Source organism: Perognathus longimembris, chromosome 1, assembly GCF_023159225.1.
Source record: "Perognathus longimembris pacificus isolate PPM17 chromosome 1, ASM2315922v1, whole genome shotgun sequence".
Classification (NCBI taxonomy): domain Eukaryota; kingdom Metazoa; phylum Chordata; class Mammalia; order Rodentia; family Heteromyidae; genus Perognathus; species Perognathus longimembris.
The window spans coordinates 23,162,021-23,189,293 of NC_063161.1; the positions used below are offsets into that span (position 1 = coordinate 23,162,021).

At 38.0% G+C, this 27,273-nt stretch overlaps 2 protein-coding genes across 8 annotated transcripts in view; one reads left to right on the forward strand and one right to left on the reverse strand.

Moving 5' to 3' along the window:
- The window catches only part of LOC125360476 (serine/arginine repetitive matrix protein 2-like), a 145,276-nt gene extending 120,326 nt beyond the window's left edge, over nt 1–24,950 (reverse strand). For 2 of the 5 annotated variants that reach the window (XR_007212765.1, XR_007212762.1), the window contains exons 1-3: nt 23,718–23,841; nt 21,858–21,891; nt 17,763–17,807 (exon numbers count right to left, since the gene is read on the reverse strand). Coding sequence is in view for 1 of the 5 variants with exons in the window: in XM_048358444.1 (XP_048214401.1) it covers nt 17,793–17,807; nt 21,858–21,891; nt 24,527–24,870 (393 nt within the window). In the remaining 4 variants the exon portion in view is untranslated. Of the gene's footprint in view, nt 1–16,648; nt 17,808–21,857; nt 21,892–23,717; nt 23,842–24,526 lie in introns of those variants that run through there. The other 3 variants (XR_007212761.1, XR_007212766.1, XM_048358444.1) reach the window with 3 other exon arrangements.
- The window catches only part of Atp2b1 (ATPase plasma membrane Ca2+ transporting 1), a 102,194-nt gene continuing 99,143 nt past the window's right edge, over nt 24,223–27,273 (forward strand). For 2 of the 3 annotated variants that reach the window (XM_048358429.1, XM_048358416.1), the window contains exon 1: nt 24,909–25,039. The gene's annotated coding sequence lies outside the window, so the exon portion shown is untranslated. Of the gene's footprint in view, nt 24,387–24,908; nt 25,040–27,273 lie in introns of those variants that run through there. The other variant, XM_048358422.1, reaches the window with a different exon arrangement.

The window sequence follows — 27,273 nt, forward strand, 5'->3', positions numbered from 1 at the left end:
CACACACAACCCTAAACATTAGACTACCATATGATCTAGTTATATCACTCCTGGGTGTTTATCCTAGGAATCTAAGTCAGGATACAACAGAGACACTCACTCACCCATATTTATTTTGACTATCCAGAATAACCAAGCTATGGAATCAGCGTAGGTGTCCATCAGTGGACAAAGGGTTCAAGATAATATGGCATATACATAATGGAGTATTAGCTATAAAGAAGGATAAAATTGTGTATTTTATAGGAAAATAAGTGGCATTAGAGATTATCATGTTAAGTAAAATCATAAAGGCTTAGAAAAATAAATACTGTATACTTTTTATTATAAATGGAATTTAGATTTAAAAATCAAGTAGAAGAGGGATTATTTGGGAAAAGAAATGGTGTTGGAGAATAAATGTAAATGGCAGGAGTGAAAATTTCATAATGGTACCCATTATTCTGTAAAATTTATAAGCTAATAAGAAACTAAAAATGAAAACAGATTTTTTAAAAAGAAAAGAATGTTCAATATAGTAATCAGTATAATCAATCAGTTACTCTAGGTCAATATTTACCATATTGCTCTAATGAAATTGTGGTTTTGTGAGATGATTAACAGAGGTGTCCACAAACAAGATTTCATAGTAAATAAATTCCAAAGGCACTGTATAGTGTTGCATAGATTACCCATGCAAAATTCATAGCGTACATCATTATAGTAAAAGTTCACAAAACTAACTGCATATATTTTTAAGCCAGCATGTTTCCCAAAGTCACAAAATGGTGAGGCCCATACCATTGTATTTTTACAAACTAAACAATATCAAGGAAAATATTAGTTTTAAGACACAATTTGAAACTCACTATGGTCCTCTTACATTTTTAAAAACCCACTAACATAGACAGCACCTAAGGTACTCTTTCATTTTTGAAAACCCACTAACATATATAGTACCTAAGGTCCTCTTACATTTTTAAGGTACTAGACATTTATTTTAAAAGAATATTTGTAGGGCTGGGAATGTGGCTTAGCAGTAAAGTGTCTGCCTAGCATGCATGAAGCCCTGGGTTCAATTCCTCAGCACCACATAAACAGTGCCAGAAGTGGCACTGTGGCTCAATTGGTAGAGTGCTAACCTTGAGCAAAAAGAAGCTCAGGGACAGTGCTGAGGCTATGAGTTCAAGCCTCATGACTTAAAAAAGAATATTTGTACAGCATGTATTATGTGTAAACTACTATTCTTGACACTATAGACAGAGCAATCAATAAGACAGATTTTAACCCACATCACCACTGCATTCAAAATCAAGAAGACATTACACAATACATAAGTGCTAAGATCTATCTATGAACACATACAGAACATCACAATATGAAAATAGAGTATCCAGAATACTACAAGAATTCTGAAAGTATTCCTTTGGAGGAATCATCTGAACCAAGACGAAGATAAATCATGAGGGAATCCAGGAAAGTCTTACATATAGAAGAAACAAATATTACTATATAAAATAACCACAAGCAGTTCAGTATGGCTTGAGAAAAGCAAGAGGAGGAATGATAGGAATAAGAGGAGATAAGTAACAGGCGACCAGCTCATGCAGAACCTTGCTAGTCATAGAAAAATAAATAAAATTGTGCTTTCAATAAAGGTAGTATTCTATTTAAATGAAGAATTCAAAGCCAAGTGCTGACAAAATGTAATTTTCATCACAAACATCACTCTAAAATAAAGTCATCAGTTCCGACTATGATGGAAATGATGGATATAGGCCTTAAGTTTTAGCCATTAATAAATATAAATCTAAATGAAACAGATAAAGTAAGGCTTTTAAAACATTGGAAACTAGGCCCAAAGAGCCTATGGAAATTTCTAATGACACCCCCATTTTCATCCTAGCTTCTTGCCTGAGAGCACTTTCTCATTATGCAAGAAAGTTGAGTCTAAACACTGAAAAATAGTCTTTTGCTATATGAAGGACAAAGGGATTAGAGTTTGAGGGTATTGAAGTAACTAAAACTTGTGGAGCTTCAATGGTGAATTCTATTTCAGTATGTTCACCTTCTAACATTCTTTTTGCCTCTTAGCTTTCTTATTCTTTCAAGCAGCCCCACAATTATAAAATGATCTTATATGCATATGTCTGCATTCATACATGATCTTGGGTGTGTTTACATGTGTTTATCTTTTAGCATCCATGAGAGAAAGCTACACTTTTGTCACATGGTTTACTTTGCTTAATGCAATACTCACTAAAAAGGTAAGCACAAATGAGATAGAGCTCATCTGAATGAACACCCACAACAATTTGACATGGTTATAACTTAATACGATTATTTTCCTTTAAAAAAAAAAGTATAGGATCACTTAAACATCTGAATGGATAATGCTACATCCACACAAGTCCCTGAAGAAGGTCCTGCCTTATGACTGTCTATACTTCTACGACTGCTAAAACTACTTTTAACACTATTTGGGGGCACACTTAAAAGAGAATGAGAAATTCTATTCAATAGTGACAACATTTTCCTCTATCAGGATGAATCTGGAAAAACAAAAGTGAACTGGGGATAAGAATGAAGGATATATGGATAATATATTGATGAATAACAATAGAAATATAAGATCATTTGAGCTTATAAATGTGAAGTGACAAGCAGCAAAAAAGATCTCATGTGAATAATAAACAGAATCTTAAAGCAATCTTAATTTATACAGTGTCTATGCAGAGAACTGTGCTCTTATCCGCACAGTGGCAAAAGGGAAATTTCTGTCATGTTTTGAGCTACAGTATTAGCAACTCTTTTAAGTATTCAGGTTCCCAAGTTAACACCTTTAAAAGACATACTACCAAGAGATATATCAAATCATCCTGGATTCCATACAACTAGGCTAAATATCATTTGATTGTGCCTTAAAGCTCTAGGTACATATCACTTTGATAACATTCATAAGATGCTGTTATTATTGCCACATGTCTGTTTGCCTTACAAGACAGTGTAATTATCTTATTCAGCACTTATCAGAGAGCCTAGTAGAGAGTAGTGGCTAATAAATGCTTATTTGATGAATGGGTGCATAGATTAATAAGGAGTGACTGAGTAAATGCATAATTTTAAATTTTCATTCAGGTTTCTACTCAAATGAACTATCTTCAGAGATTTTTCTAACCAGTCAATCTAAATAACCTACTTCTGTGTCAGTCTCTGGTTTTTTTTTAACCTTGCTTTCCTTTTCTCCATAATATTTATGAATATCTGAAATTAATGAATAAATTTTAGGTTTTTTTTCTATCTGTATCTCACAATAGAATGTGAATGCGATGTCTAATCTTATATACTTAATTTTCCAATTTGACTAGCTTAAGGGATGCCTTAAAAGCTGGCTAGCCTTTTCTTTTAGGTGTATCTGTGAAGATGCATTGGAAAAAGATTAACACTTGCATTAGCAGACTGAGTAAAGCAGATAGCCCTACCCAATGTTGTTATGCATCATCTAATCTGTTGAGAGTCTCAATAACATGAAAAAGGCAAAGGAAAGGTGAGTATGCTTTCTTTGCCTGAGCTGAGACATGTATTTTCTCCTATATGAGGACTTTCTGCTCCTAGTTCTCTGGTTTTCAAACACAATTTCTTTGAAAACCTGAATTAATATAGTTATCTTTGTGATAGCAGTGACCTTGATTTGGTTATTTACAGATGAATTCCCTAGTACCAGAAACAGCTACTGGTACCATAGTTTCTTTAATATAAATAAATAATATCAGTTATCCTTTACTGTATAATAAATTACCCTAAAAGTTAATGGATTAAAATGACAAATATTTTATTATATCTTATCATTCTGTAGGTCAGCAATGAGAGCAGGGCTCAGCTAAGTGTATCTTCTGTCAGCTAATGACCTACAATAATATTCAGCTGATAGACTGGTTGGTCTAGAGACCTAAGACAGCTTTACTTAAATTACCTTGACAAGGATGACTAGACAACTAGACAACTGGGCAAAGCTAAATATGAAAACTAAGGGGACTATATAAAGACATTCCAATGTGGATGTCTTAATGTAGGCAGACTTATTATGTGGTGATTGAGAGGTCCCATTCAAACCACGTGGATAGGAAATACAAGACTTCCTGTTACTTAGTCTAAAAAGTCTCAGTCATATTCTGTTCATCAAGTAAGTCATTAAGTCTGGTCTATTTTCAAGAGAATAGAATGCTCTCAAAGGGAAGATTAGCAAAGAATTTCTGGACATTTATTAATCTTCTACATGTATCAAAGGATAATAAATATGTAAAATCAGGTAGAAATCTAAAACAGATCACTGATTACCAAATGAGCCAGACAGAAGTAGCCAGAAAGAAAAGAACTTACAACCCCTGCATCTTTTCTCCACCTTCAAAAGAACAAATTCTATAGGAAGAAAATGTCTATGACACACTAACTACATATCAACTACTAAATTAAGCAATTTATATAAAATCTCTCAGTCCTTGCAAACCACACAATTGGGTGGCCATTATAATCACTCCCTTTTTACAGATTATAAAGCAGAGTAATACTCAAGATCATGCAATTAGCAAGTGATGGACGGAACTCGGACACCAGAAATTTTCAACCCTAGAACTTATATACTTATTCATCAAACACAAGACTTTCAAAGTAAGCATTATAATATAAAATTCATTATAGTATATTAGCTCATGCTGATTTTCACCCAATGCATGAGCAAATATGACCTGATTTTAAGAATGTAGAAAGGACAGACCTTTAGAACCAATCCCGTGTTCTTCCTAGCTCTAAATGTGCCACTGTGGCTAAGTTATTTAATTTTCATTACTCATCTGCAAATTAGAGATGCTAATATATAGTTGTAAGGTGCCGTGAAGATTAAAGATTGAAGTACAGTGAAAATTAAAAATTTAAATGACTAGAATAGAGCCATCACTAAAAGACTTAAAAAGTATTTCTTTTTGGATATATAACTAGTGCCCTACTTAGCGGAGATCAATCCCATTGTGTGTCACAATTTTTCAGAAGGATTTCTCATGACATAATTAAATATTTATACTCAGAGGAAGAAAAAAACTGCTTCAGAAATTTAGATTTATCTACTTCTATTACCTGCTTTACCTAGTATGAACAATAGAATTAACTAAACACAATTAAGCCTAGAAACAAAAGTTCAAACAAAAGTGACTGACAAAATAGTATTAGAGATCTGTCAACACAATTTTGCATTGGTAATAGCAATAGCTTTATAAAGTGCCTACTTTTAACATAAGTCAGAATTCAAATGACCTATAAAGTGATATCAGAAAGGAAAAATGCTCTTGTGTGATATTCTACCGAATATCATAGGGGAGAAATGATAGTGGTAGGATATTCCATTTCTAACTCTCACAGTATTAACCAACACCTATACAGCATCAAAGTCAGTGTTTTATTGTCTACAGTGTATAGCCATGGTTTTGCAAGAAAATGTTTCCTTTGTCAGAGTTAAAAGAATAAGATTGGCATTGTGCCACATATACATATGTATAACAATTTACAGTCATTTTGTCTTAGTTACTTGCCTACCATATAGCAATGAATATAAGTTGTATCTACCCTTCTCAGATTCTGTGCTTTGTTTCCTTATAGTTCCAGGGACTTGAACCCAAGACATTGTGTGGGCTTGACAGTAGTCTACTATTGAGTTGTTATTTCCAGTGCAAATTCCATACTTATGAACATGGATGATAACTTCAGAGCAAGCAATCCAACAATACAGAATACAAGTGTATAAGTTGAACAGGGAAGAAGTAGATTCACTTGCAGTGACTCAAGGAAAGGCTTGGAGCTTTCAGCTTTCAAAAGAAAAAGAAGCAGGAATAAGTAGTTGGAAGTCAGATGTGGAATAATTCAGAATAAAGACCTATACAAACATGCAACAAACATAAAAGATAAAAACTTTCTGGACTTCTAAATATACTGTATTGATAAGTTCCACATTTAGGACTGGGAATATGGCTTAGAGTGCTCACCTTGCATGCATGAAGCCCTGGTTTTGATTCCTCAGCACCACATAAATGGAAAAGGCTGGAAGTAGAGCTGTGGCTCAAGTGGTAGAGTGCTAGCCTTAAGCAAAAGAAGCCAGGGACAGTGCTCAGGCCCTGAGTCCAAGCACAAGCACTGGCAAAAAATATAATAATAATAAGTTCTACATTTAAAGATCAGAACAATTCTCTAGTATGTATATATAATGGCCTAAGTTAACGATTTGAGTTTTGAATAGTAATGTAAAAGGATTTCTCTAAAACAGTAAGTTATTGGAAGTAAGAAAGAAATAAAATAAAAACAAAGTCTGGTGATTCCAAACTTCTTGAAGTTATGAAGCTGTATTTTCTACAAGTGGGAATAAAAGCAGCAGAATTTTTGTGGTAGTGGCAGTGGTTTTTGGTGGTGGTGGTATTTGGTTTTGGTTTTATTTTTTTGTTTTGTTTTGGGTTTTTTTTGGCCAGTCCTGGGCCTTGGACTCAGGGCCTGAGCACTGTCCCTGGCTTCTTTCTGCTCAAGGCTAGCACTCTGCCACTTGAGCCACAGCGCCGCTTCTGGCCGTTTTCTGTATATGTGGTGCTGGGGAATCGAACCCAGGGCCTCGTGTATCCGAGGCAGGCACTCTTGCCACTAGGCCATATCCCCAGCCCCTGGTTTTATTTTTTGAGACAAGTACTTGCTATATAACCCAGGGTTGAAGTCAAAATCGTGATCCTCCTGCCTTCAATTCCCAGTTATTGGGATTACAAACATGTGCTAAACAGAACTTATATTTTGACAGGAGTAGAATTCAAAGAGAAATAAAAAAGAAGAGACTGCTTAGCTTTGGGGGGGAAAAAAGCCATCTTTAAGGTAACTCTGTCCTGTTGACCCAGAGTGATAGAAATGGTGACTACAATTATTAAATCAAGCCTTTATGGCCAATGATTAAAAATGGATCACAAATATCTTTTAGTTGTGTAATAAATGCATATCCTTCGAATTAGCCAGTGGAGACCAATCAAAGAGCTAATAGTTTGTTCTGTGCCCTTAAGTTATTATCAGCAAGTTTGGCAGGCAAACAAGGAAACAAAAACAAAAGAAAATGGACTTTTGTCCATGAAGGGTATTAAAGCTCTATGCCCTTCATAGTCATGGAAAATATTATAAATTACTACACTTAAGATTTTTGTAATTAGCACACTTACTAAGCAAGATATGGGAGCAAAGTGGCATGGGGAAAGTCTGAATGTCACATGTCTTTCAATGCCCTGAGTCATCATCCTCACAGGATTATGAACAGGGAAATTGCTACACATCCTTTTTTATTGTAAGGGCTAAATGGAGATGTTAATGTGTGCACAATGGAAAATAAGTGAATGTCAACTCATACAATATTCTAATGGGTCATTTGGGAAGGAAAATGTTAAACATATCTAAGTAGGTAATTTATTACCTATTCAGATTTGAGACTCAACCAAAGGACAGCCTGCTCTCTAACCAAAAATAGGTCTATAATTCATACCTTCATTTACCTAACCTTTAGGTTTTCAGCATGAAAAAAAAAAAGACCTTATGTGTATTAGGAAATAAGACCAATTGGAACACCAGGACAAAGAAGTATAGACAGACAGAGCCCTAATAGAGAGAGCTTTATATTTTCCTGAAAATATTAAATTTAGAAATATTAAATACAGGGCTGGGGATATAGCCTAGTGGCAAGAGTGCCTGCCTCGGATACGCGAGGCCCTAGGTTCGATTCCCCAGCACCACATATACAGAAAACGGCCAGAAGCGGCACTGTGGCTCAAGTGGCAGAGTGCTAGCCTTGAGCGGGAAGAAGCCAGGGACAGTGCTCAGGCCCTGAGTCCAAGGCCCAGGACTGGCCAAAAAAAAAAAAGAAATATTAAATACAGAGAATATAGAATTGGTTACTATGTTATCTATTATATATAACATTCGAATATGTTCTGTCTTTTAAAATTCTTTCTCAGACACATATATAACTTAGGATTTTTAAGACACTAAGAGATATATACATGCATTTTAAGCTTTAATATCCTGGGATATTTATTTTGCCATCACATACAAGATACTAGGCCCAAACAATCTCTCAAACTTTATTCCTATGCCCAACTTTCATTATATTCTCTAGCCATTATGAATCATCTGTAACATGTAAAGAGCTAGCACTTCCTCCCAACTCCTGTTTTATGTTTAATTTTTGTTGTTGGTTTTTTGTGGGGTTTTTTTTTTGTTGTTGCTTTTGTTTGCCATTCCTGGGACTTGAACTCAGGGCCTGAGCACTGTCCCTGGCTTCTTTTTTGCTCAAGGCTAGCACTCTGCAGCTTTAGCCACAGCGCCACTTCTGGCCTTTTCCTATACATGTGGTGCTGAGGAATTGAACCCAGGGCTTCATATATACGCTTCATATATACAAGGCAAGCACTCTTAACACTAGGACATATTCCCAGTCCCAACTCCTGTCTTTTTTGCACATGTTATATTCCTTTTATATGAAAAGTCCTATATATTTACCATTCATAACCAACCTACATTTTGAAAATTCATCAGACATCATCTTCTTAGTAAAGCTTCAAAGACAAATTGATACCTGACACTTATTACATTGAATTAGTATTTCTTTTTTCTTTGTTTTTCCTACTAAGCTGTGAGCCTTTTATCTTATACCTACTCATATTATGACAGTACCAGAAATGTAACTAGGTATTCAGGGTAGACTAATCAAAAAAGATTTCCACCATTATGAAAAAATACTATGTATGGGTCTGCTAATAGCCTTAAGATTTCTTAAAGAGAGCTATCTTATCTCACTTTAACACTTCTGGTAATTCAACATCATAATCATCACTACTTTGTCAACTTCTAAATTCCTTTTGAATAGATTTCTTATCTAATACCATCTTGCTCTCTGACCTTTCACCTTTAAAAATTCTTAACACCACTGGGCACCTGTGGTTCATGCCTGTAATCCTAGCTACTCAGGAGGCTGAGAAGTGAGGATCATGGTTCAAAGACAGCCCAGGCAGGAAAGTCTGTAAGACTCTTATTGCCCACTAACCACTAGAAAATTGGACATGGTAATGTAGCTCAAGTGGTAGCTTTGAGAAAAAAGAGTTCAAGTACAGCACACAGGCTCCGAGTTCAAGTCCCATCATGGCCAAAAAGTAATCTTAACATATTATCTAAATTCATAAGAGATATAGTAGACTTCTTAGTAACTCATTTTTTTTATTATTACTTATCCCAAATCTATCTCCTACAAGATAAAAACTGTTCCTGTAACATTTTTATGAAGTCATCTAATCTTTTCCTCAGGGATTCTTCCAAGCTAAAAGTAGTTAAAAAAAACCAAAAAAAAAACAAAAAAAACTGGTTAACCACTTGCAGTGATGTTTGGGGTCAAGGGCAGAAGCTTTCTATGAGCTACAGAGTGTATATGTTCTGTTTTATGGTTTAAAACATAAAGAGTGCAAGAAAAAAACCTATTAAACTAATAAATGTTTTGTTTTCATTTAAATAACTTTAAAACATTAGTCAATGAGAAAGTATTTCATCCCTACTTCGAGTTATTTGAGAAACTAGACATGAAATCTCTTCCTTGACAAATATATATGTATGCCTACAGTGGAAGACTAAAGAAGCTAATATTCTGGTAGAATACATATGTAATAAAAAACAGTAGATATGTATATCTGATTTTTGTCTTAAGTCAACTAATTTATTTTGTTAAAAGGCTGCCATGAGATTATCTTCATTTCTATAACTTATATAGATTTTAGAATTTCATCATGCAAATGAAAACAACTTTTTAAAGACATGTAGAAAAAAAAAACTCCCTTACATTACCCTATAGTTTTACTTAATTTCTTCTGCATCTATTTAACTTAAAAATAGAAGCATGTCATAAAGTTTATTCATTTGTCTATTGGAAACATCTACATATTGTTTGTTCAGAATGGCTTTTTTCTGGTATTTTAAGTTTCAAAACTATTGAAACTTAAAAAAAACAAGTATCTCATTTTGTTGTAGTATTGAAGGAATTATAAAATATGTGCAGCTCTCGCAATTTCAGAGATGAATGGATAGGATAGTAAAGAATTCACCAATTTGATTCATGTGTTCATGAGTATATACTACATCAGCATAGAAAAGAAACATGACATATTTTAGGGTCTCTAAAATTTTCCAGTCATTAGACATATCCATATCACACTTTTTTAACTTACTGTCCATGCATAATAACTTAAATTAAGGCAGCCATCAACTTTCCTAATAAGTAAGATTTTATTTATGTTCAAACTTCTATATATGAATTTTAAAATTCAGTAATTAAAAAGAAAATTATATTTCACATATTTCATAGTTTCACATAAAATTTTCATAATTTCATTTTTCATGATTTCATATATTTCACATAATTTAAAATACCCTTGTCTAATATTTAAGCTGTCACTGGTATATTTCTAAGTTAATCGAGTAGAGAATTGCTATGTATATCTGATATATGGAGTCTTGGACATTAGTGGTGATGAAAGTGGCCTTTAGAATCTTATAAATAACTGTAAAGAGATAGAGTATAAATTTACTTTTTTATTTAAATTTTATTGTAAAGGTGATTACAGAGATTCTATATCTTAGCTATGATAAATAATGCTGCAATGAACATGGCTGTGCTGGTAGCTTTAGTGTAGCCTTGTTTGTGGTCTTTTGGGTAAATGCCCAGGAATGTGATTGCTGGGTCATAGGGAACCTCTATGCTTAGTCATTTGAGGAACCTCCATACTGCTTTCCAGAGTGTTTGAACCCAAATAGCGAAAACAATCCTTAGCAGGAAGGGGCTAATATCAATACCAAATTTCAAACTCTATTACAAAGCCATAGTGATGAAAACAGCTTGTTACTGGGATAAGAACAAAGCTTGAGGACCAATGAAATAAAGTTGAAGAGCTAGAAATGAACCCACAGACCTACAGCCACCTAATATTTGATAAGGGAGCCAAAATCACAAGGTGGAAGAAAGACAGCCTCTTCAACAACTGGTGCTGGCAGAATTGGCTATATACAGGTAGACAACCGCAGTCCAATCCTTATATATCACCCTATACCACAATCAATTCCAAATGGATCAAAGACCTCAATGTAAGACCAGATATCCTGAAAATATTACAGGAAGGGATGGGGAAACATTAGGGCTCCTTGGCACAGATTGAAACTTCCTAAGTAAAGACCTAAAAATACAAGTCAAAGGAAGGCTGGATAAATGGGATTGCAACAAACTGAAGAGCTTCTGCATAGCTAGCAAGATAAATATAAAGTCCACAGAATGGGAGATTATCTTTATTATCTATACATCAGACAAAGGCCTCATAACTAAAATATACTTAAGAGTTCAAAATATTAACCCCCCCCCCAAACAAATCCTCAAAGAAACAAAATCCCATTAATAAGTGGGCTCAAGAATTAAAGAGAGACTTCTCCGAAGAAGAAATAAGAATGGCCGATACATGAAAAAAATGTTCAACATCTCTGGTCATAAAAGAAACGCAAATCAAAACAACATTGAGATCCCACCTCACCCCAGTTAGAATGGCCATTATCAAGAAAACTACTAACAAGAGAAGCTGGAGTGGTTGTGGCCAAAAGGGAATACTACTATACTGTTAGTGGAAATGTAAATTTGTAAATTTACTTTTGGATGTGCTCTCTGGTTATCTAAAGTACTAATTTTAGAATTTAGTCTCATAGAGTAATGGTTTCATTATTTTGCTTAAAAGTTCATTGCTTAGTTTTTGCATCTATATGAGAATGGCAGATTCCCTCCATAATAAGCAGTTTAACCAGTATGTTAATTTTAAATGCTGCTTTAAAAAAAAAAGGCTTCCTTCTTCTGATAAACCCAAGACTTTAATAACATGTCCTCTGAAGTAATTCTGTAAATGCAGTACTAAAGTTCAGCACAGCAATCTGGGCTCTTTAATTAGATTGCAGCTGCACTGTTGGGATAACACATCTTGTTGAAGAGGTAACTTGGTACTCTTTATTTGGGCTCTGGTTCAGAGTTCAATGGTCACCTTAACCTTTCTGGCAGAATGGTTTAATCTTTGTTTTAAGAAAAGGATATACGCTTCCTTTTTTAATCATTGCTTTAAAAAAACACTTGCTCATTTTCTTGCCATGTCTCTATAGTTACTGAGTTGGCATTAAATCACAGCAATCATTTAGATATAGAAGGGCATTATATAATTAAAAATCAGTTACTAGTTTAACTAATATATGTCACACAAGTAGAATTTAAGTCTCAACTTCTTTATTACTTAGTTTTTAATATTCTTTCCATTGAATGCCAATTATAAACTTTATTGAAAGCTGTATACATTTTTACTATATTTTCTAGTAAACTATATTACTTTTGTATGTACTTGGGAACATGAAGACTTATTCAAAAATACAATAGATAACAAGGGAGAAATGATTAAACGTCTATTGACTATCTACTATGAAAAGCACATTATCTAATTTCATCCTCAAAAAATATCCTGGAAGATTCTTCTCATTTAAAATAGGGGGAAACTAAAGACTCAGAGCAGGTAACAAACTTGCCCAAGATCATATAGCTTATAAATTTCTAAGAACTGAGCTGGGGTTCTAATCCAGCCTAACATCAAAACTCAAATTATTTTGAAATGTCCTATTGTTTGTTCTTCATATCCAAGTTTAAAATTTCAATTAATTTTAATTCCCTTATCATATATTTATATAATACATATCACACTGTCACACATTCATACTTCCTTGCAATTATTTTTCTTACTGTTTCATCACTTATCACTAAATGCAAATGTATATCTTCTACTTCCTCTTATTTCACAAGAACTGTTTTACAAAAATGGTATTGTAACAACTTCTTCCTCTGGTTATGTCAGGGTGTGATTACAGATATGTTTTACTTTTATACTGTATATATTTGTATTGTTTGAATTAGAAAGACATATCTGTACAGATGACTGTAGCTAGTATATAAATATCTAGTGATAAATGTCTAATATAAAAATACTCAAAAAGTACAAACATTTATCTGCATATTCTATATAATATGCCTGATTTTACTATTTACTATTTAGATTCGTGTAGATAAAAAGGAACTGATCAAAATAGGCACCTTAATTATGTTGTTTTGTTTTTTGTTTTTTGTTTTTTGTGTTTTTTTTTGCCAGTCCTGGGGCTTGGACTCAGGGCCTGAGCACTGTCCCTGGCTTCCTTTTGCTCAAGGCTAGCACTCTGCCACTTGAGCCACATCGCCACTTCTGGCCGTTTTCTGTATATGTGGTGCTGGGGAATTGAACCCAGGGCCTCATGTATACGAGGCAAGCTCTCTTGCCACTAGGCCATATCCCCAGCCCCTTAATTATGTTTTTACTTATAATAGTGATGAATAAATTTCTGAAAATTAGAAGAAAGGTGTATGTCACAGGAATATGTATATGAAGCTACTAAATGCCCAACACCTAATGAAGATTAATTATAAAGGATAGTGAAAATGGCTATCACAGCCAGAAAAGGCTGATAAAATACCTATAAAGCAAGTACTAAAATAATACTAAGGGCCAGGTTGATGGCCTAGGCTTATAATCCCAGCACTTGGGAAAGCCTGAGGCAGAGGGTTGCAAGTTCAGGAAATATTGAGTTTCATAGTACAATTCTGTCTCACTTGTCTCCAAAAAGACAAAAACAAAGCAACAATAACCACAAGAAAATAATAGGAAAATACAACATATTTTAAAGTATTGAAAAAGTAAAAAAAAACATAAATCTAAGTTAGGACTACTACCTTCATTGAAACACAGAAAGTTATATATACATATATATGTATATGTATGTATATAAATACATTTTTGGAGTAACTCAAGGAAGATTTAAAATGACCAATTCAAAAAAATCAAATTGTCCTTGTATTTGACAGATTATTTTAAAGAACTGTGCCTCTAAAAGGAACTATTACTTTAGAAAACAGTTTTGGGGGCTGGGAATATGGCCTAGTGATAAAGTGCTCGTCTCATATACATGAAGCCCTGGGTTCAATTTCTCAGCACCACATATATAGAAAAAGCCGGAAGTGGTGCTGTGGCTCAAGTGGCAGAGTGCTAGCCTTGAGCAAAAAGAAGTAGGGACAAGTGCTCAGGCTCTGATTTCAAGCCCCAGGATTGTCAAAAAACAAAACCAAACAATAGAAAACAGTTTAGTTTGGTAAACTTTTTTTTGCCAGTCTAGGGGCTTGGACTCAAGGCCTGAGCACTGTCCCTGGCTTCTTCTTGCTCAAGGCTAGCACTCTGCCACTTGAGCCACAGAGCCACTTCTGGCAGTTTTCTGTATATATGACGCTAGAATTCGAGGCAAGCACTCTTGCCACTAGGCCATATTCCCAGCCCACGGTTTGGTAAACTTTGTGTTTGATGGCAGTGTAACTTCTTATAGTTAACATTAAAACAAGGCATTTGGGAAATATGTTTTAATTGGATGAATAAAATAAGAAAATTAAATTGATAATGGGTATAGTTAACTTTTCTCCTTCTCCTTCCTCTTCCTTTTCTTCTTCCTCTTCTTCACAGTTTGGGATTTGAACAGGGCCTTGCACTTATAGGCAGGCATTCTAAATACTCTTTGAACAATTTGACCAGTGGTTCTGCTCTTTTTGGCAACCTGAGCTGGCTAGATCTGTGATCTTCCTAACCAACTTTCTGAATAACAGGTGTATAATCATAATGCCCAGCTACCAGTTGAGATGGGGGTGGGGGGGAGAGATGTGGATAAACTAAACATCTTTGCCTTGGCCAACCAAACTCTAACCACAATCTTTCTAAATCAGCTTCTCAAATGGCTCGGATTACAATTGGGAGCTGCTGTTTCTGGTCTGAAACTTGCTCTGTGTGTGTGTGTGTGTGTGTGTTTGAGAGATATTTGTTTTAATGACAAAAATAAGACCACAGCTGACCCCTGTAGCGCCATATAAACATAATACAATAAAGATTTTAACTATCCCTGATATCCCATAAATAGCATTTAAAATCTACAATCTCATTTATTTCAAGTTTTAATTCTGTTCAAATAGTGAGATTAGTTTTCTGGCAAAACTCAAATCCTATAAACCTCACCCCATGAATTCCTGTTTTAAAACTGAGATTAGGTCTTCATTCTGCTGACGATTTGGGGAAGAGTCTACTGTCAGTTTAGAGTAGTTGAGCATACTTTCTTTTCTTGGTTAATTACGACTGCCTAGGCCAGACTACCAGCTCCAATACTGCTAAATATATGACTTCTTACTAACTATTCACTCTCTCTAAGTCTGGAGTTTTCTCCTGTGATAAAATAAGAGCAGCAATAATACTGGGTTCTAATTAGGATTGAATAAAATAATACTACAAAACATTTTAAACAATACCTGGGACATGGTAAGTAATCAATGTGCTTTGCTTCGCATAATCCCAATTCTCCCTAAAACATGTTTAATTCTTAATACTGTAGTTGTGATAAGTGGTAGCAAAGCATTAAAATGCAGGTGCTGGTAGGTAGAGGGAGTAGAATTTGAGACTGGGAAAACAGAAGTGCAGAAGAACTGAACATCTTGATAGGGCAAAGAGATCAGCTGTCAGAACATTTTTTTTTCCAGAAACAGACATAATTAAAGTTCAAGATGGGTCAATGTGCTCAAAAACTAATCAACAATCAAGCAGAAGTAACTATAAATAGATATGAGAAGTAAGTCTAAGTACTGATCAGATACTGGGTAGGCAAGAAGCAGATAGAGGATGTGGTTACTGGAGTTCGGCAAACCTGGAAAACTCAGGCTCCAAATAGAAAAGGTAAACAAGTCAAAACTTGTCAGGTAAGCTGGAACCAGACAATTTCAAAGGCCAGATCTATAAAGTAGATAGAACAAAACCATTTATTTCTGTTACAAGCTATCCTCAGATGTTTCTCCAACATCATCTTAGCTAACTTTTGTAAAGAATGTAGCATGTCTAGATTTCAAGAATAGAAACACAATTAATCTCCACTATCTGCCTACCTATTTGATTATTGTCACAAGATAAATTAGATGATATAGTTTTCTTTAATTTTTTCCTTGAAAATTTTTTGTTTTGTTTTGATTTTTGCCAGGCCTGGGGCTTGAACACAAGGCCTGAGCACTGTCCCTGGCTTCTTTTTGCTCAAGGCTAGCACTCTGCCACTTGAGCCACAGCGCCACTTCCGGCTTTTTCTATATATGTGGTGCTGAGGCATCGAACCAGGGCTTCATGTATAGGAGGCGAGCACTTTATCACTAAGCCATATTTCCAGCCCCTCCTTGAAAATTTTTTAACAGTTGACCCATGACCCAATGAATCACCTTTCCTTATTCCTTAGCGATATCTGAAGTAGATACTTTAATTTTCTGGGACCTTTCTACAATGAAAGTTAAACACAAAAAGAACCAAATGTTTTCTCTCCCTCATCACTGTGTCTACTAGAAGAGAAGGGCTCAATATTCCACTTTTACTCTCTTTCTCCTTCCCTTCTCAAAGCTGTAGCACTTTCAATTCTAGAGATAGAAAGGATAGAGTAGAAAAGGACAAAGTCTCTTCTTGGACAGATTGCATTGGTAATCCCCTCTAGCTCTTGATGCCTTCTCTATGACAGGAATTCCAATACTGACTTTCTAGAATGTGTGTGAAAATCTTTGGAGGAGTGTAGCTCAGCCTCCTGTTGGTCTTTCTTATCATGGGTCAACAGTTTGCTTCTCTGGCTCAACTTCCTGTATGCAGCTGCTCTAGGCAATCTCCTGGTAGGTGTGCTTATCTGATAGCAGATATTTTCCAAATAGTCCCACAGGGAAACAGCCTTGCGTCCAGAGCTACATCTTGGGCAAACTGTTAACTTCTTTCACTTCCACACTCATTCTGGCATCTGTATTCATTCCTCTTTATTCTGTTAAGTTAAACACAGGTGTTGAAAACACATCTATGTTTGCCATACAGACATTCAACCAATGCATGCAGAAACTTCCAACATTTATGAGTATGAACTACTCTCTTGGAAAGCCTGCTCCTGTTGGTTTGTAGGAAGTATGCTGTTGGAGTATTTTTTCACTAAGAGTTTTTCACTACTTTCACTCTCATATAATATTTTGCTTAAATACAAAATTCTATCAATGTTATCTCCAAGAATAATTTTGAATAATATAATCCAGATATTGCTCATGCAAAGTTATCTCTATGTTCTCTTTGTTTTATCCTTTCTGGTTGCTGCTAAGACACATCTTTGTCTTTGTTGTCACATAGTTTCTCAGTCATTTATCTAAGGTAGATTTCTTGCGTATCTTTTATCCAAGGTACATGTTTTTTAAACTCCTGCAAAACACAAGCCTCCTCCATGCTTTTATCTAAGATAGGTTAATTGGTGGAAACTAGTACCAGAAGATCACTGTCTAAAATAAAGGATTCTGGTTTTCCTGGTGTCTTAGTCCATGTATATTGCAAACAAAATACAACAGACTAGGTAACTTTTTAAGTAACAGAAACTTACTTTTCACAGTTCTTGAGTATATCCAGGAACAAAGTAAAGAAAGTTTTGTTGTCCAGTAAGCATAAGAGAGGGGGAGGTAGGGAGGGAAGAAAGGAGAAATCGAAGGAAGGAACGAAAGAAAAAAGGAAAGGAAGGATAACAAAAATACAAAATACAAAAGAACAGCTTTCAGTTACTTGCTTTTGATGACTAGTGAACTTCTTTCTTTATATCGTTCCTTTCTGAAAGAAAAAAATGACTGTGAGAGAAGTTTCTTCATTAGAATAAAAGAATAAAGCTGTGGACATAAAATTAGAATTCATCATTGGAGAAATGACAGTTAATTTGTTTGTTCACTCATTTGAGAGCCAAAACTTTATATTAGGCACCTATTTGATGCCAAATTCTATTATACTTGGCACAGGCTATCACCTTGATTCTAATGCTTCATAAATAGAATCATTCTTGCTTTCCTACCTTAGTAACCTCAGAGTTATTGTCAAGATCAACAAAACATAATAAGCAGAATAATATTATCCTTATCTTTAAAGGGCTAAAGTCATGAAAATAGGGATAAGAGTAAGGATAGAGATGCTCAAGTAGAATTTACTATTGAAATATTCAGGGAAGAAAGTGAGCTACTAAAAAACACATGAAAGGACATTATAAAGAGGAAGAATCAGACAGTGTGATACATCAGAAATCACCTAAATAGACTGGCAAAAAGGCAGATCTTGCTGGCTCCATTCCTAAGAGACTCAATCAGAAGCTCTGGCACTGGAACCAGAAATTTATATTACTAAGCTCACAAAGGTAAGTCTTTTATATTCCCTCAAGGACAATTAAAATTATTTTAAGTATATTATATATCACATATATATGCAAACTCACATAAAATTTAGAAAGTATGGAGAGAAGAAAAATGGGGATGTTTGATCAAATTGCATTATATACATGTATGTAAATGTCACAATGAAGTTCTTTTGTGTAGTTAACTTATGATAATGTATTTTAAAGAAAGATTATATAAAAGTGAAAATTGTTTAAATGTAAAACAATGTAGGATTTACCAACAATATGAGAAAAATTTGCTGGCCTTCTTATGTATAGTACATATCAGAGATTGTAGAGCAGAAAACTATGAGGCTGGATCCTTGATGGCCATGTTTATTGGCTGAATCAAACACACCATCAACACTTTGAACTCCTGACATGAGAATAATCCATTACTGTTCATAAAAAAAATGTTTCCAAAGGTTCCTGTGTTGAAGGCTGGATCCTACAGCAGTGTTCCAATGTTATTAGGTCATAAAGTTTCTAATTTCATTAATGAATTAATCCATAGATGAATTCCTAGTTAAATGGACTGCTAAGGCCCAGTTGGAAAAAATAAGTCACTGTGTGGGATGGGGGAGGAGATTCCTTGAAAGCTATATCTTATCCTTAGCACTCTCTCCCGCCAAACCTTCCTCCTACATCCAGAAGGTTTACTCCATTACATGCTTCCCAACATGATATTCTGCTTCACAAAGGCCTATAAGCAATGGAATCAATACACAATGGATTGAAACTTTTCAAACCAGGAGCCAAAGTAAATTTTTGTTTAATGTATCTTGTCACAAGGACAGAAAATTAACACAAGGGTGGGGCATGCTGGTGCAAGGCTATAATCTCAGCTTCTCAAGATGTAGAGATCAGGAGAATAAAAATTCGGAGCTAGCTAAGAAAAAAACAAACAAACTTGTGAGACTATTTTATCCAGTAACTTAGGTATAGTGCTTCATGTCTGTAATCCCAGCTACAAAGGAGAAATGGACATGAGGGCTGCTGTCTGAACCCAGTGCTGGGTCTTTCTGAAAAACAGGAGTGTATTGGAAAAATAACTAAAGCAAAAAAGAGCTGGGGTGCAGCACAAGTGATACAGCATCTTCTAAGCAGGCATGACGAGGATGAATTCAAACTCCAATACCTCTACCAAAAAAAAACCCAACCACCTAGCACAACCTCTATTCATTAAAGCCATTATTTACTTCTAGCTAACAGCATATCTAACTGATTCAATACATTTAAGACTTTACTTGCTGGGAGGAGGCTTAATGTACATCAGTCAAATTAAATAATGCTTGGTGATAAACTTGAAATGCTTTTTGGTGGTCCTGGAGATTGAACTCGGGATCTCTTACTTGCTTTATCATTTGAGAGACATGGTTCTAGCCATTTGGTATGTTTGCAAACAGCCTCAAATAGTATCAGTCTCGTAAACAAATAGTTCTATTCCATGGTAAGAATGTATTTGACCAAACAAGTAGTGTGTGTGTGTGTGTGTGTGTGTGTGTGTGTGTGTGTGTATGTAGGTGTTCCTTTGTAATATATTACTTGGTAATAAGAAATTTAAAAAATGTTTCTGATTTATAATGACAATATATATTCAAAACTTATACTACATCAAACACCTTATTGAGCTGGGTATGGTAGTATATACCTCTATTATCAGCAAGCAGGAGAATTCCAGGCCAGCCTGGCTACATAGTAAGTTTTAGACCAGGTTGGGTATATAGCAATATACTGTCTCAAAAAAAAAAAAACCAACAAAATCTGTATTAAGAACTTTATATAAATATTTCACTCAAGCCTCATTACAATTCACTGTAATTGATGGGGAAATTAGTGGATTCTACTTGAAGAGTGGAAAACTACTAAAAATAAAAAGTATATGTTTTGAGATAATAAAAGAACATAAAGCTGGATGCTGGTGGCTCACCCTTGTAAACCTAGTTACTCAGGAGCCTGAGATCTAAGGGTCGCTGTTTGAAGCTAGCAGGAAATTCCTTGAGACTTATTCACCAATTAATCACAGAAAAAGTGGGAACTGGAGTTATGGGTTGGGTACTAGCTTTGAGCAAAAGAAGCTCAGGGACAGTGCCCATGGCCAGAGTTCAAGCCCCAGGACTGGCCAGAAAAAAAAAGTGAAATAAATGTAAATTTGTTAATTTTCAGATACCTTTTCTGATATTTATTTTACAGTACATCTTCGTTTGCATTAATTTAAATTTCGATTATCTCTTGTGGTACAAGTCAAGTCCAAAGGCCTTAAGAAACCTTTATATTTATCATATTCAATATACATTATGTAAATCAAACTATGTAACTTGAGGGTAGGGATGGGGGATAAGAATGAGGAAAAGGGTGACATTGATCAACATGTATTGCATTCATAGTCTAACGTATGGAATTAAAATCTCTTTGTACAACTACTTAGAAATAAAAAAGAGAAAGGAACTTTCCTTAACAGTACTTAGATATGATCTTTCTCTTTTTCTATTTCCTGGAATTTAAATTTAAGAGTATTCTATATGGACTACATTTTACAACCTTTGGAGTAGTAAAAAGGCAAAAAGTAGGAACTAAATAATTCTCATCAAATGATAAAATTTAGTCATTTTTATGCTTTTTCACATATATGATTTAAAACTGTTCTTTTAGACATATTTGTAATTTATTCAGCAAATGTACTTAATTTCTTACTAATATTTAACAGTTCTCTGTTTTCAGGTAAGTCATGCTTCTCTTGACATGAGAGAGATGGAAATATTTCATGTAACTATTTAATAAAACATTTAGTATCTCTCCTCCCTTCCTTCTGTATAGCCATCAATCCTTTAGTATTCTGTAATGGCTAGGTCTGGCATTTCACAAGTGTGTGTGCACGCACATGTGCATATGTGTGCACATTTGGGAAATGTGGTTTTAAAAATATGCTACTATAGGTGTGTCTTTATTTCCTCATATTTAAGATGCACATAATAGAGTTATTGAAGGAATAAAGATCCTAGCATTTCCTTTTAATTATATTGAGGATTGTAGAAAACGATTTCCATGTTATACATATTGAATTGATCAATTAACCACCAAATATGCCAATTGTCCAGATTTCCTCCTTTAAAGGGAATATACTGTTTAAAATTGCCTAATAGTTTGAATATGCAACCTTGATTCAATGTGGCCATCCCAAATAATAACATATGTAGGGCTTATGTGTCTTAATGGTTTTTATATTGAAGCTAAAAGGTTTATTTGAAAACACTGTCTAACCTTAAGTATCTCAACAGTAATTTGTATTATTGTGTTGCTACTCATTACACAATAATACATCTCCAAACCTACTAATCCATGAGATAAATTAAGCTTAAGATTAAGATGATAAGGTTAATGTAATATACAATGATATCACTGATTTCACACAGTTGATTTTTTTTTCAGCAATATTGTTCAACAGCTGAGGGTCTACTCACTTGGAAAGTGCTTAAGGCCCTGGATTTCCCAGAACTGGAAAAAAGAAAAAAAAGTGCTAATTAAGCAATCCAATACTTTTAGGATTTTTACATTAACAAATATGCCATTAAGAAGATTTGAATGCCAAACTTTTGGGAGGAAAAGACTGAATTTCTCATGTAATATGCAGATATTCCTATATTGCTTTCAACTTTTTTTGTATTTTAAAATGAAAATAGACAAACCAATAATCTTTACTATGAGAGCACTTGTATTTCATTTAAATGCATAAGAACATGTTCTAGGGTACGTATGCTTTCATTTATAGGTACATCTACATACCTACAAATAGCAACTTGATTGAGATAATGTTCTATAATGAAGATGCTCAGCAATTTTCATAATCACAATACTTTAAAAGCATACATTTCATAATTTAGAATTGCAATGAAGTAACAAAGTGAACAGGCTCTAGTTTAATCTATTACCCATTTTGCTAGTGTACTAAAGCAATGACTCATACATTACTTTAATGTCAAATTCTTGATTAAAGTAGAATACAAAACTCAATTTTCTACTGTGACTTCCTTGGAGAAAAAGTTGGAAAAAAGCCAAGGATTCCTACATGCGTCTGAGCCATTCTGAAAGATATTTCAGGGAAAAAGAATAGTCCAAATTACCTAAGTGAAATTTAGTTAATTTGTTCTTCTATTAAGAAGATTTAAAACAGTGCCAAAAGTATTTATTGTACACACCAACCAATTCTGTAACAGCGATTAAGGAGAGAAAAATGCTATCATGATGTCCAGGGCTAATTTTGAACATCAAGGACACAGCTCAGAAGGTTGGGAGTGTCAACCTTGGAAGATATAGAAACTGAAAAAATATTTTCAACGAATAACATTTTGAAAATATTTCCTTTTAATCTTGTCTCTAAACCTTTATTTTTCAGCGAATATTATCAGCTAGTGACCATACAGAATACACTATTTCTCATTGCCTTGGTGCTTTTGAGAAGAGTGAAAGAAAAGCAATTCATTCTTCCACTTAGAAAAAAGGACTGCCAAACTTATCTTTTTTGTTCTGGTTAAGCGATACTGAAAATAAGACTGATAAGGTTTGAGCGAGCGGAGATGGTTAGTTCAAATAGAGGCGATTAGACAAAGATGGAATATGATACATGTTTAAATGTGTGTGTACAGGAAGGAAAAAACATTTTATTTTAAAAGTACATGACAAGATGGGTGATGATGATGATTATTATTATTAACTTGCAAAATCCTCTCCGGGTGAAGCAAGGGCGGATTACCTTTCCGCATCTGAAATAGTGCACATTACCCGGTGTTTTTCTTTTCGGTATGTGTGTGTGTGGGGGGGGGGTGGTCCTTCCCCCACCCCCACAGCCCTTTTTCCCCTCAGGAAAAGAAGGGTTGCTGGGTTAAAATATACAAGTGAATGTTAAGTGCCACTGGCTTTCGTAGGTATTGGACTCAAACCTAAAACAGAAATACACGTCTGTAGAACGCGGATCCCGCAAGGCCTGTGAGAACCAGCCACACACGCCTGGGTAAAACCCTTTGGGTGCAGCTGTGGGGATCCCCGGTGTCTGAGTCAGGGCGCACCACAGCCACCCGGGGCTGGGAGTCACTCTGGTCTTCCGGCGCGTGCGTCACTGCCCCGGGACCCGCACCGAGTCCGGTATGCAGTGGGCGCAGTTACTAGCCGCTCAAACGTCCGCGGACCGGGGGATTCTCCTCAACCTGTCCCAGCCAGGAGTGGTCACTCTCATCCGCCCGCCCTCCCAGCCAGCTCTTGGGCCCTAGAGGGACGCCGGACCCAGGCTGGCTCGGTTGGGGCCTCAGGTGTAAGGGTGTTCTCACTTCTGCGGCACTCAGCGCTCTCCTGCCTCCACACGTCGCGGGAGCCGCCCAGCCCCACGCTGAAACAGCAGCGGTGACTGACGGAGACACTGCCCCGGTCGCCCCCTCCTTCTCCTCCGCCTCCGCCTCCCTTCTCCATCCCCCCCCCCGCAGCGATACGTCATGGAAACACGGACGTCAGAGGCTAGCCAGCCAATCACAGGCTGCGACAAGAGGGAAAGAGCGAACTGGAGGGGGCGGGAGCAGGAGCGAGCCTAAGCGCTCCGGGAAGGAAGAGAGGGAGGGGCGCGCGGAGGCGCGAATCTCCCCCGCCCCTCACACTGGCCACCCTTTCCCCACCGCGCGGCAACTTCTAGTCGTCGGACACGCGCTCGCCAGACGGGAGCGCACTCGCTGGGTCCTCCCCTTAAACGCCCTCTGGATGAAGCTCTGTTCTCAGTCACAGTCCCAGCTGCGCTGCTTTCGTGCCCGCGCGCGCGCTCTCGCCCGCCCTCAGGCTCCCCGCGGGCCGCGTCACGTGACCGCGCCCAGCCAAGGCGGCAGCGGCGGCCGCGCGAGCTTCGGCGGCGGCGGCAGTGGCAGCGGCAGCGGCAGCAGGAGGCAGCTGCGCCGCCAGCGTGGAGCCGGGAGGCGTGTGGGTGTGGAGAGACGAGCGCCAGACCGGAACGGGTGAGCGTCCTCCTCCTCCCCTCTGCCTAACCCGGGCAATCCCGAGGGCCACCCGGTGCAAGCGAGCTCCTACTCGGAGCTTGCACGCAACCCCTCGTGCTCGGCCGTCTCCACCCGGTCTCCTTCCCGAGTGGGCCGACCTGGGGTGCTCACAGAGGCCGGGGGTAGGGGAAAGCGGTGCAGGCTGCACCCTCTCTACCCTGCCGTTGTAGACGACGGCGTGAGGCCGGCGGAGCTGCTCGGACCGAGCGCGGCGCGCCCTGTGTGCGGCTCTGCGGAGCCTAGGAGGCGGGTCCTGCGGGGACGCGGGCGGCCACTCGGCGGCTGCCGGGCTCTGGGCGGGGGCCGGTTTGGGCACCGCCTCCTCCTCCTTCCCCGCCGCCGCCGCCGCCTCCTCGCGGTGCAGCGTGAGTAGGGAGCCTCGGCTGGTGGAAGCCGAGCCTCTAGGCTCCGCGGCCGCCTCATCCCCGAGGTGCAGGCGCATCTCCGCCGGGCGCCCCGAACCCTGCGATCTGGCTGCGGACGCGCGTAGGACAGAGCCTCGTTCTTCCCGCTTCCTCCTGCCCCTCCCGCCTCCCCACCCGGACCCTCTCTCAGCCTCCCTTTCCTTCTCCCCCCACCCCCTCGGAAAATGGTTCCTGCAGCTGGGCGAGGTGAGTAGTGGACGCCGCCCGCCCTCCAGCCCGCCCGCAGCGGGGGCGGTCACCTGCGGGGAGGAGGGCGGGCGGATCGCGGCGGTCCAGCCCGTGCGGCCGGGGTCCTGACAGGTGGGCGACGGGAGGCTTGCGGTAGATACGGAAGAAGTTGGCCGGGCGGGCACGGGGGGGCTCCCAGGTTGTCTCCTGGCCCCGAGAGCGTAAAGGTGAAGATTCTTTGCCGTGCGCCTCAACGCCAGGCCCCGGGCGGAAGGGACGGGACTCAGTGGAGAGCTTGTTGTCTACACCCGGGGCTCCAGTGACTTGGGAACCGCCTCGGCTGAGCCACAGCCCATCCTGCCACCAGTTACCCCCACCCCGGCGCGTGGTGACCTTGAGGGCAGCAGTGTCCGATACTCCCTCTCCTCGAGCCCCGGGAGGGTCACCCCTTTAATCCTCGGCTTGGGGCCCCCAAGACGCGCTGCGGGCAGGGAATAGGGGCCCCTTATCGGCCCCGGCAGGAGCGGTTTGATGGATGCGTGTCAGCCCGGACGGTGACTCCCTGAGAGTTGCAAAGACGCCTCGTCTTTCTCCCCAGGTTTTCCGTCGGGGCCTCCCCAGGATGTTCGCGATTGTTTCCGATTCTTGTTTATGGACTTACTTTGACAGAAAAAAAGATAAATGAAAAATGAGGGCGTCCCCACCTCCCCGAAAGGGTCAACAGAGGAGGACATTCTAGGTGTGTGTGTGTGTGTGTGTGTGTGTGTGTGTGTGTGTGTGTTCCCTTTATTCCATCCTGCGGGAGAATCCTGTACTGAGCTAGTTAGCGACCCCTGGGTCTGCGCCTCAGTCACTCCCGAGGTTCGTGTCTGTGCACATTTCATTCACCAGTTTTCGGTGGGACACGAAGCATTGAGAGTGCTCTTGCTGTTGCTGTGTTAGACGCCGAAGGGGAGGGTGGGGAGGCTGGTCAAGATGCGCCTAGAAGTCTGCAAAGCTGCCCAGGGCTTGACCCTCCTTACTATGCTGATTTTTACCTTTCCCCTAGGTTCTAGCGCCGCTGACACCACCTTTGGCCGCTAAGCACGCCTTCTCTCTTTTTTCCCCTTCTGGGTTTTATTAATAATCTAATGACTCCTGTTGGTATCGATTGCTGTTCCTGATCAATTCGCTATATGGATTTTTTTCATACGTATATAGGTATATGCACTTGTCAGGACTGTCTGCCTTTCAACATGGAACCCTTTGTTGTGCTTTACCTCCCCCACCTGAAGACAGTCTTACTTTAAAATAAGGCTCTTGTTCAGCGTGGGTGTATTTTATAATAAGAAGTACTTGTAAGGGCCTGGTTTGTATGAAGCTCTCATCACACATCCCTTTTGGATGGTGGCCCATGTGACTGAATGAAGGGCCTTCAGTTGCTCTGCCACCAGTCTCCCCAAGGGATACTCCCTGTCCTTGTTTGTGGCAGGGGCGGATTGGGGGAATTAAGAGGGATTGGAGGAGAATCTGCTTTTTGTACTTGTGCACTTCATTTGATTTGGGCCCCCTCCCTTTTTCCTTTTTACTCTTGATGAGTCCAAATTTGAAGATAATAGAAATATTTTTCTTATCGGGAGCCTTTGAAGGCTACTATATGAAATAGGTTTTTTTAGCCCTAGTCAGGGAGACGTTTTACTTTCTACCTTGCTTTGGATAAGACAGTTAAATTGCTGTAATTAAATGTGGATCTCTGTCCTGATTTTGGCTTGGGTGTAACTGCAAAGATCTTTGAAAAGTAACTGTTATTTCCTACCATATAGTCTGCAAAAGTGAGTCACAGTCGGGTGACTTGAGGACAGAGCGCCACCTTTAATTTAAAATTTTGTGATTGTTTTTTCTTTTATTCAAATGGTGACAATTTAGAATAAGATTGCTTTATCAAAGTTGTCATTACTGGCCTGCCCATTTAGAAGTATATATGGCAGGATTGTCTTCATTTCTCTGTAGTAATTTGTATTTGAGGAGGCATTTTTGCATTTGCAGTGGGAAACGATGTTTTTAAAATTGAAGCTTGGGAATTTATGTAGTATTCTGATATAAGATGACGAACTAGTTTTGATTGAAATTTATAATAAAATAGTAAGGATACTGGTAGCCTGAGTCTACTTAGGAAAAAGAAGGAGAGTAAAGCTGCATTATAAATAGATGTTTAAAAACTAGTTGTTCTACATAATAAGGGGTACATACCAGCATGGTAATGGTTTAAATTT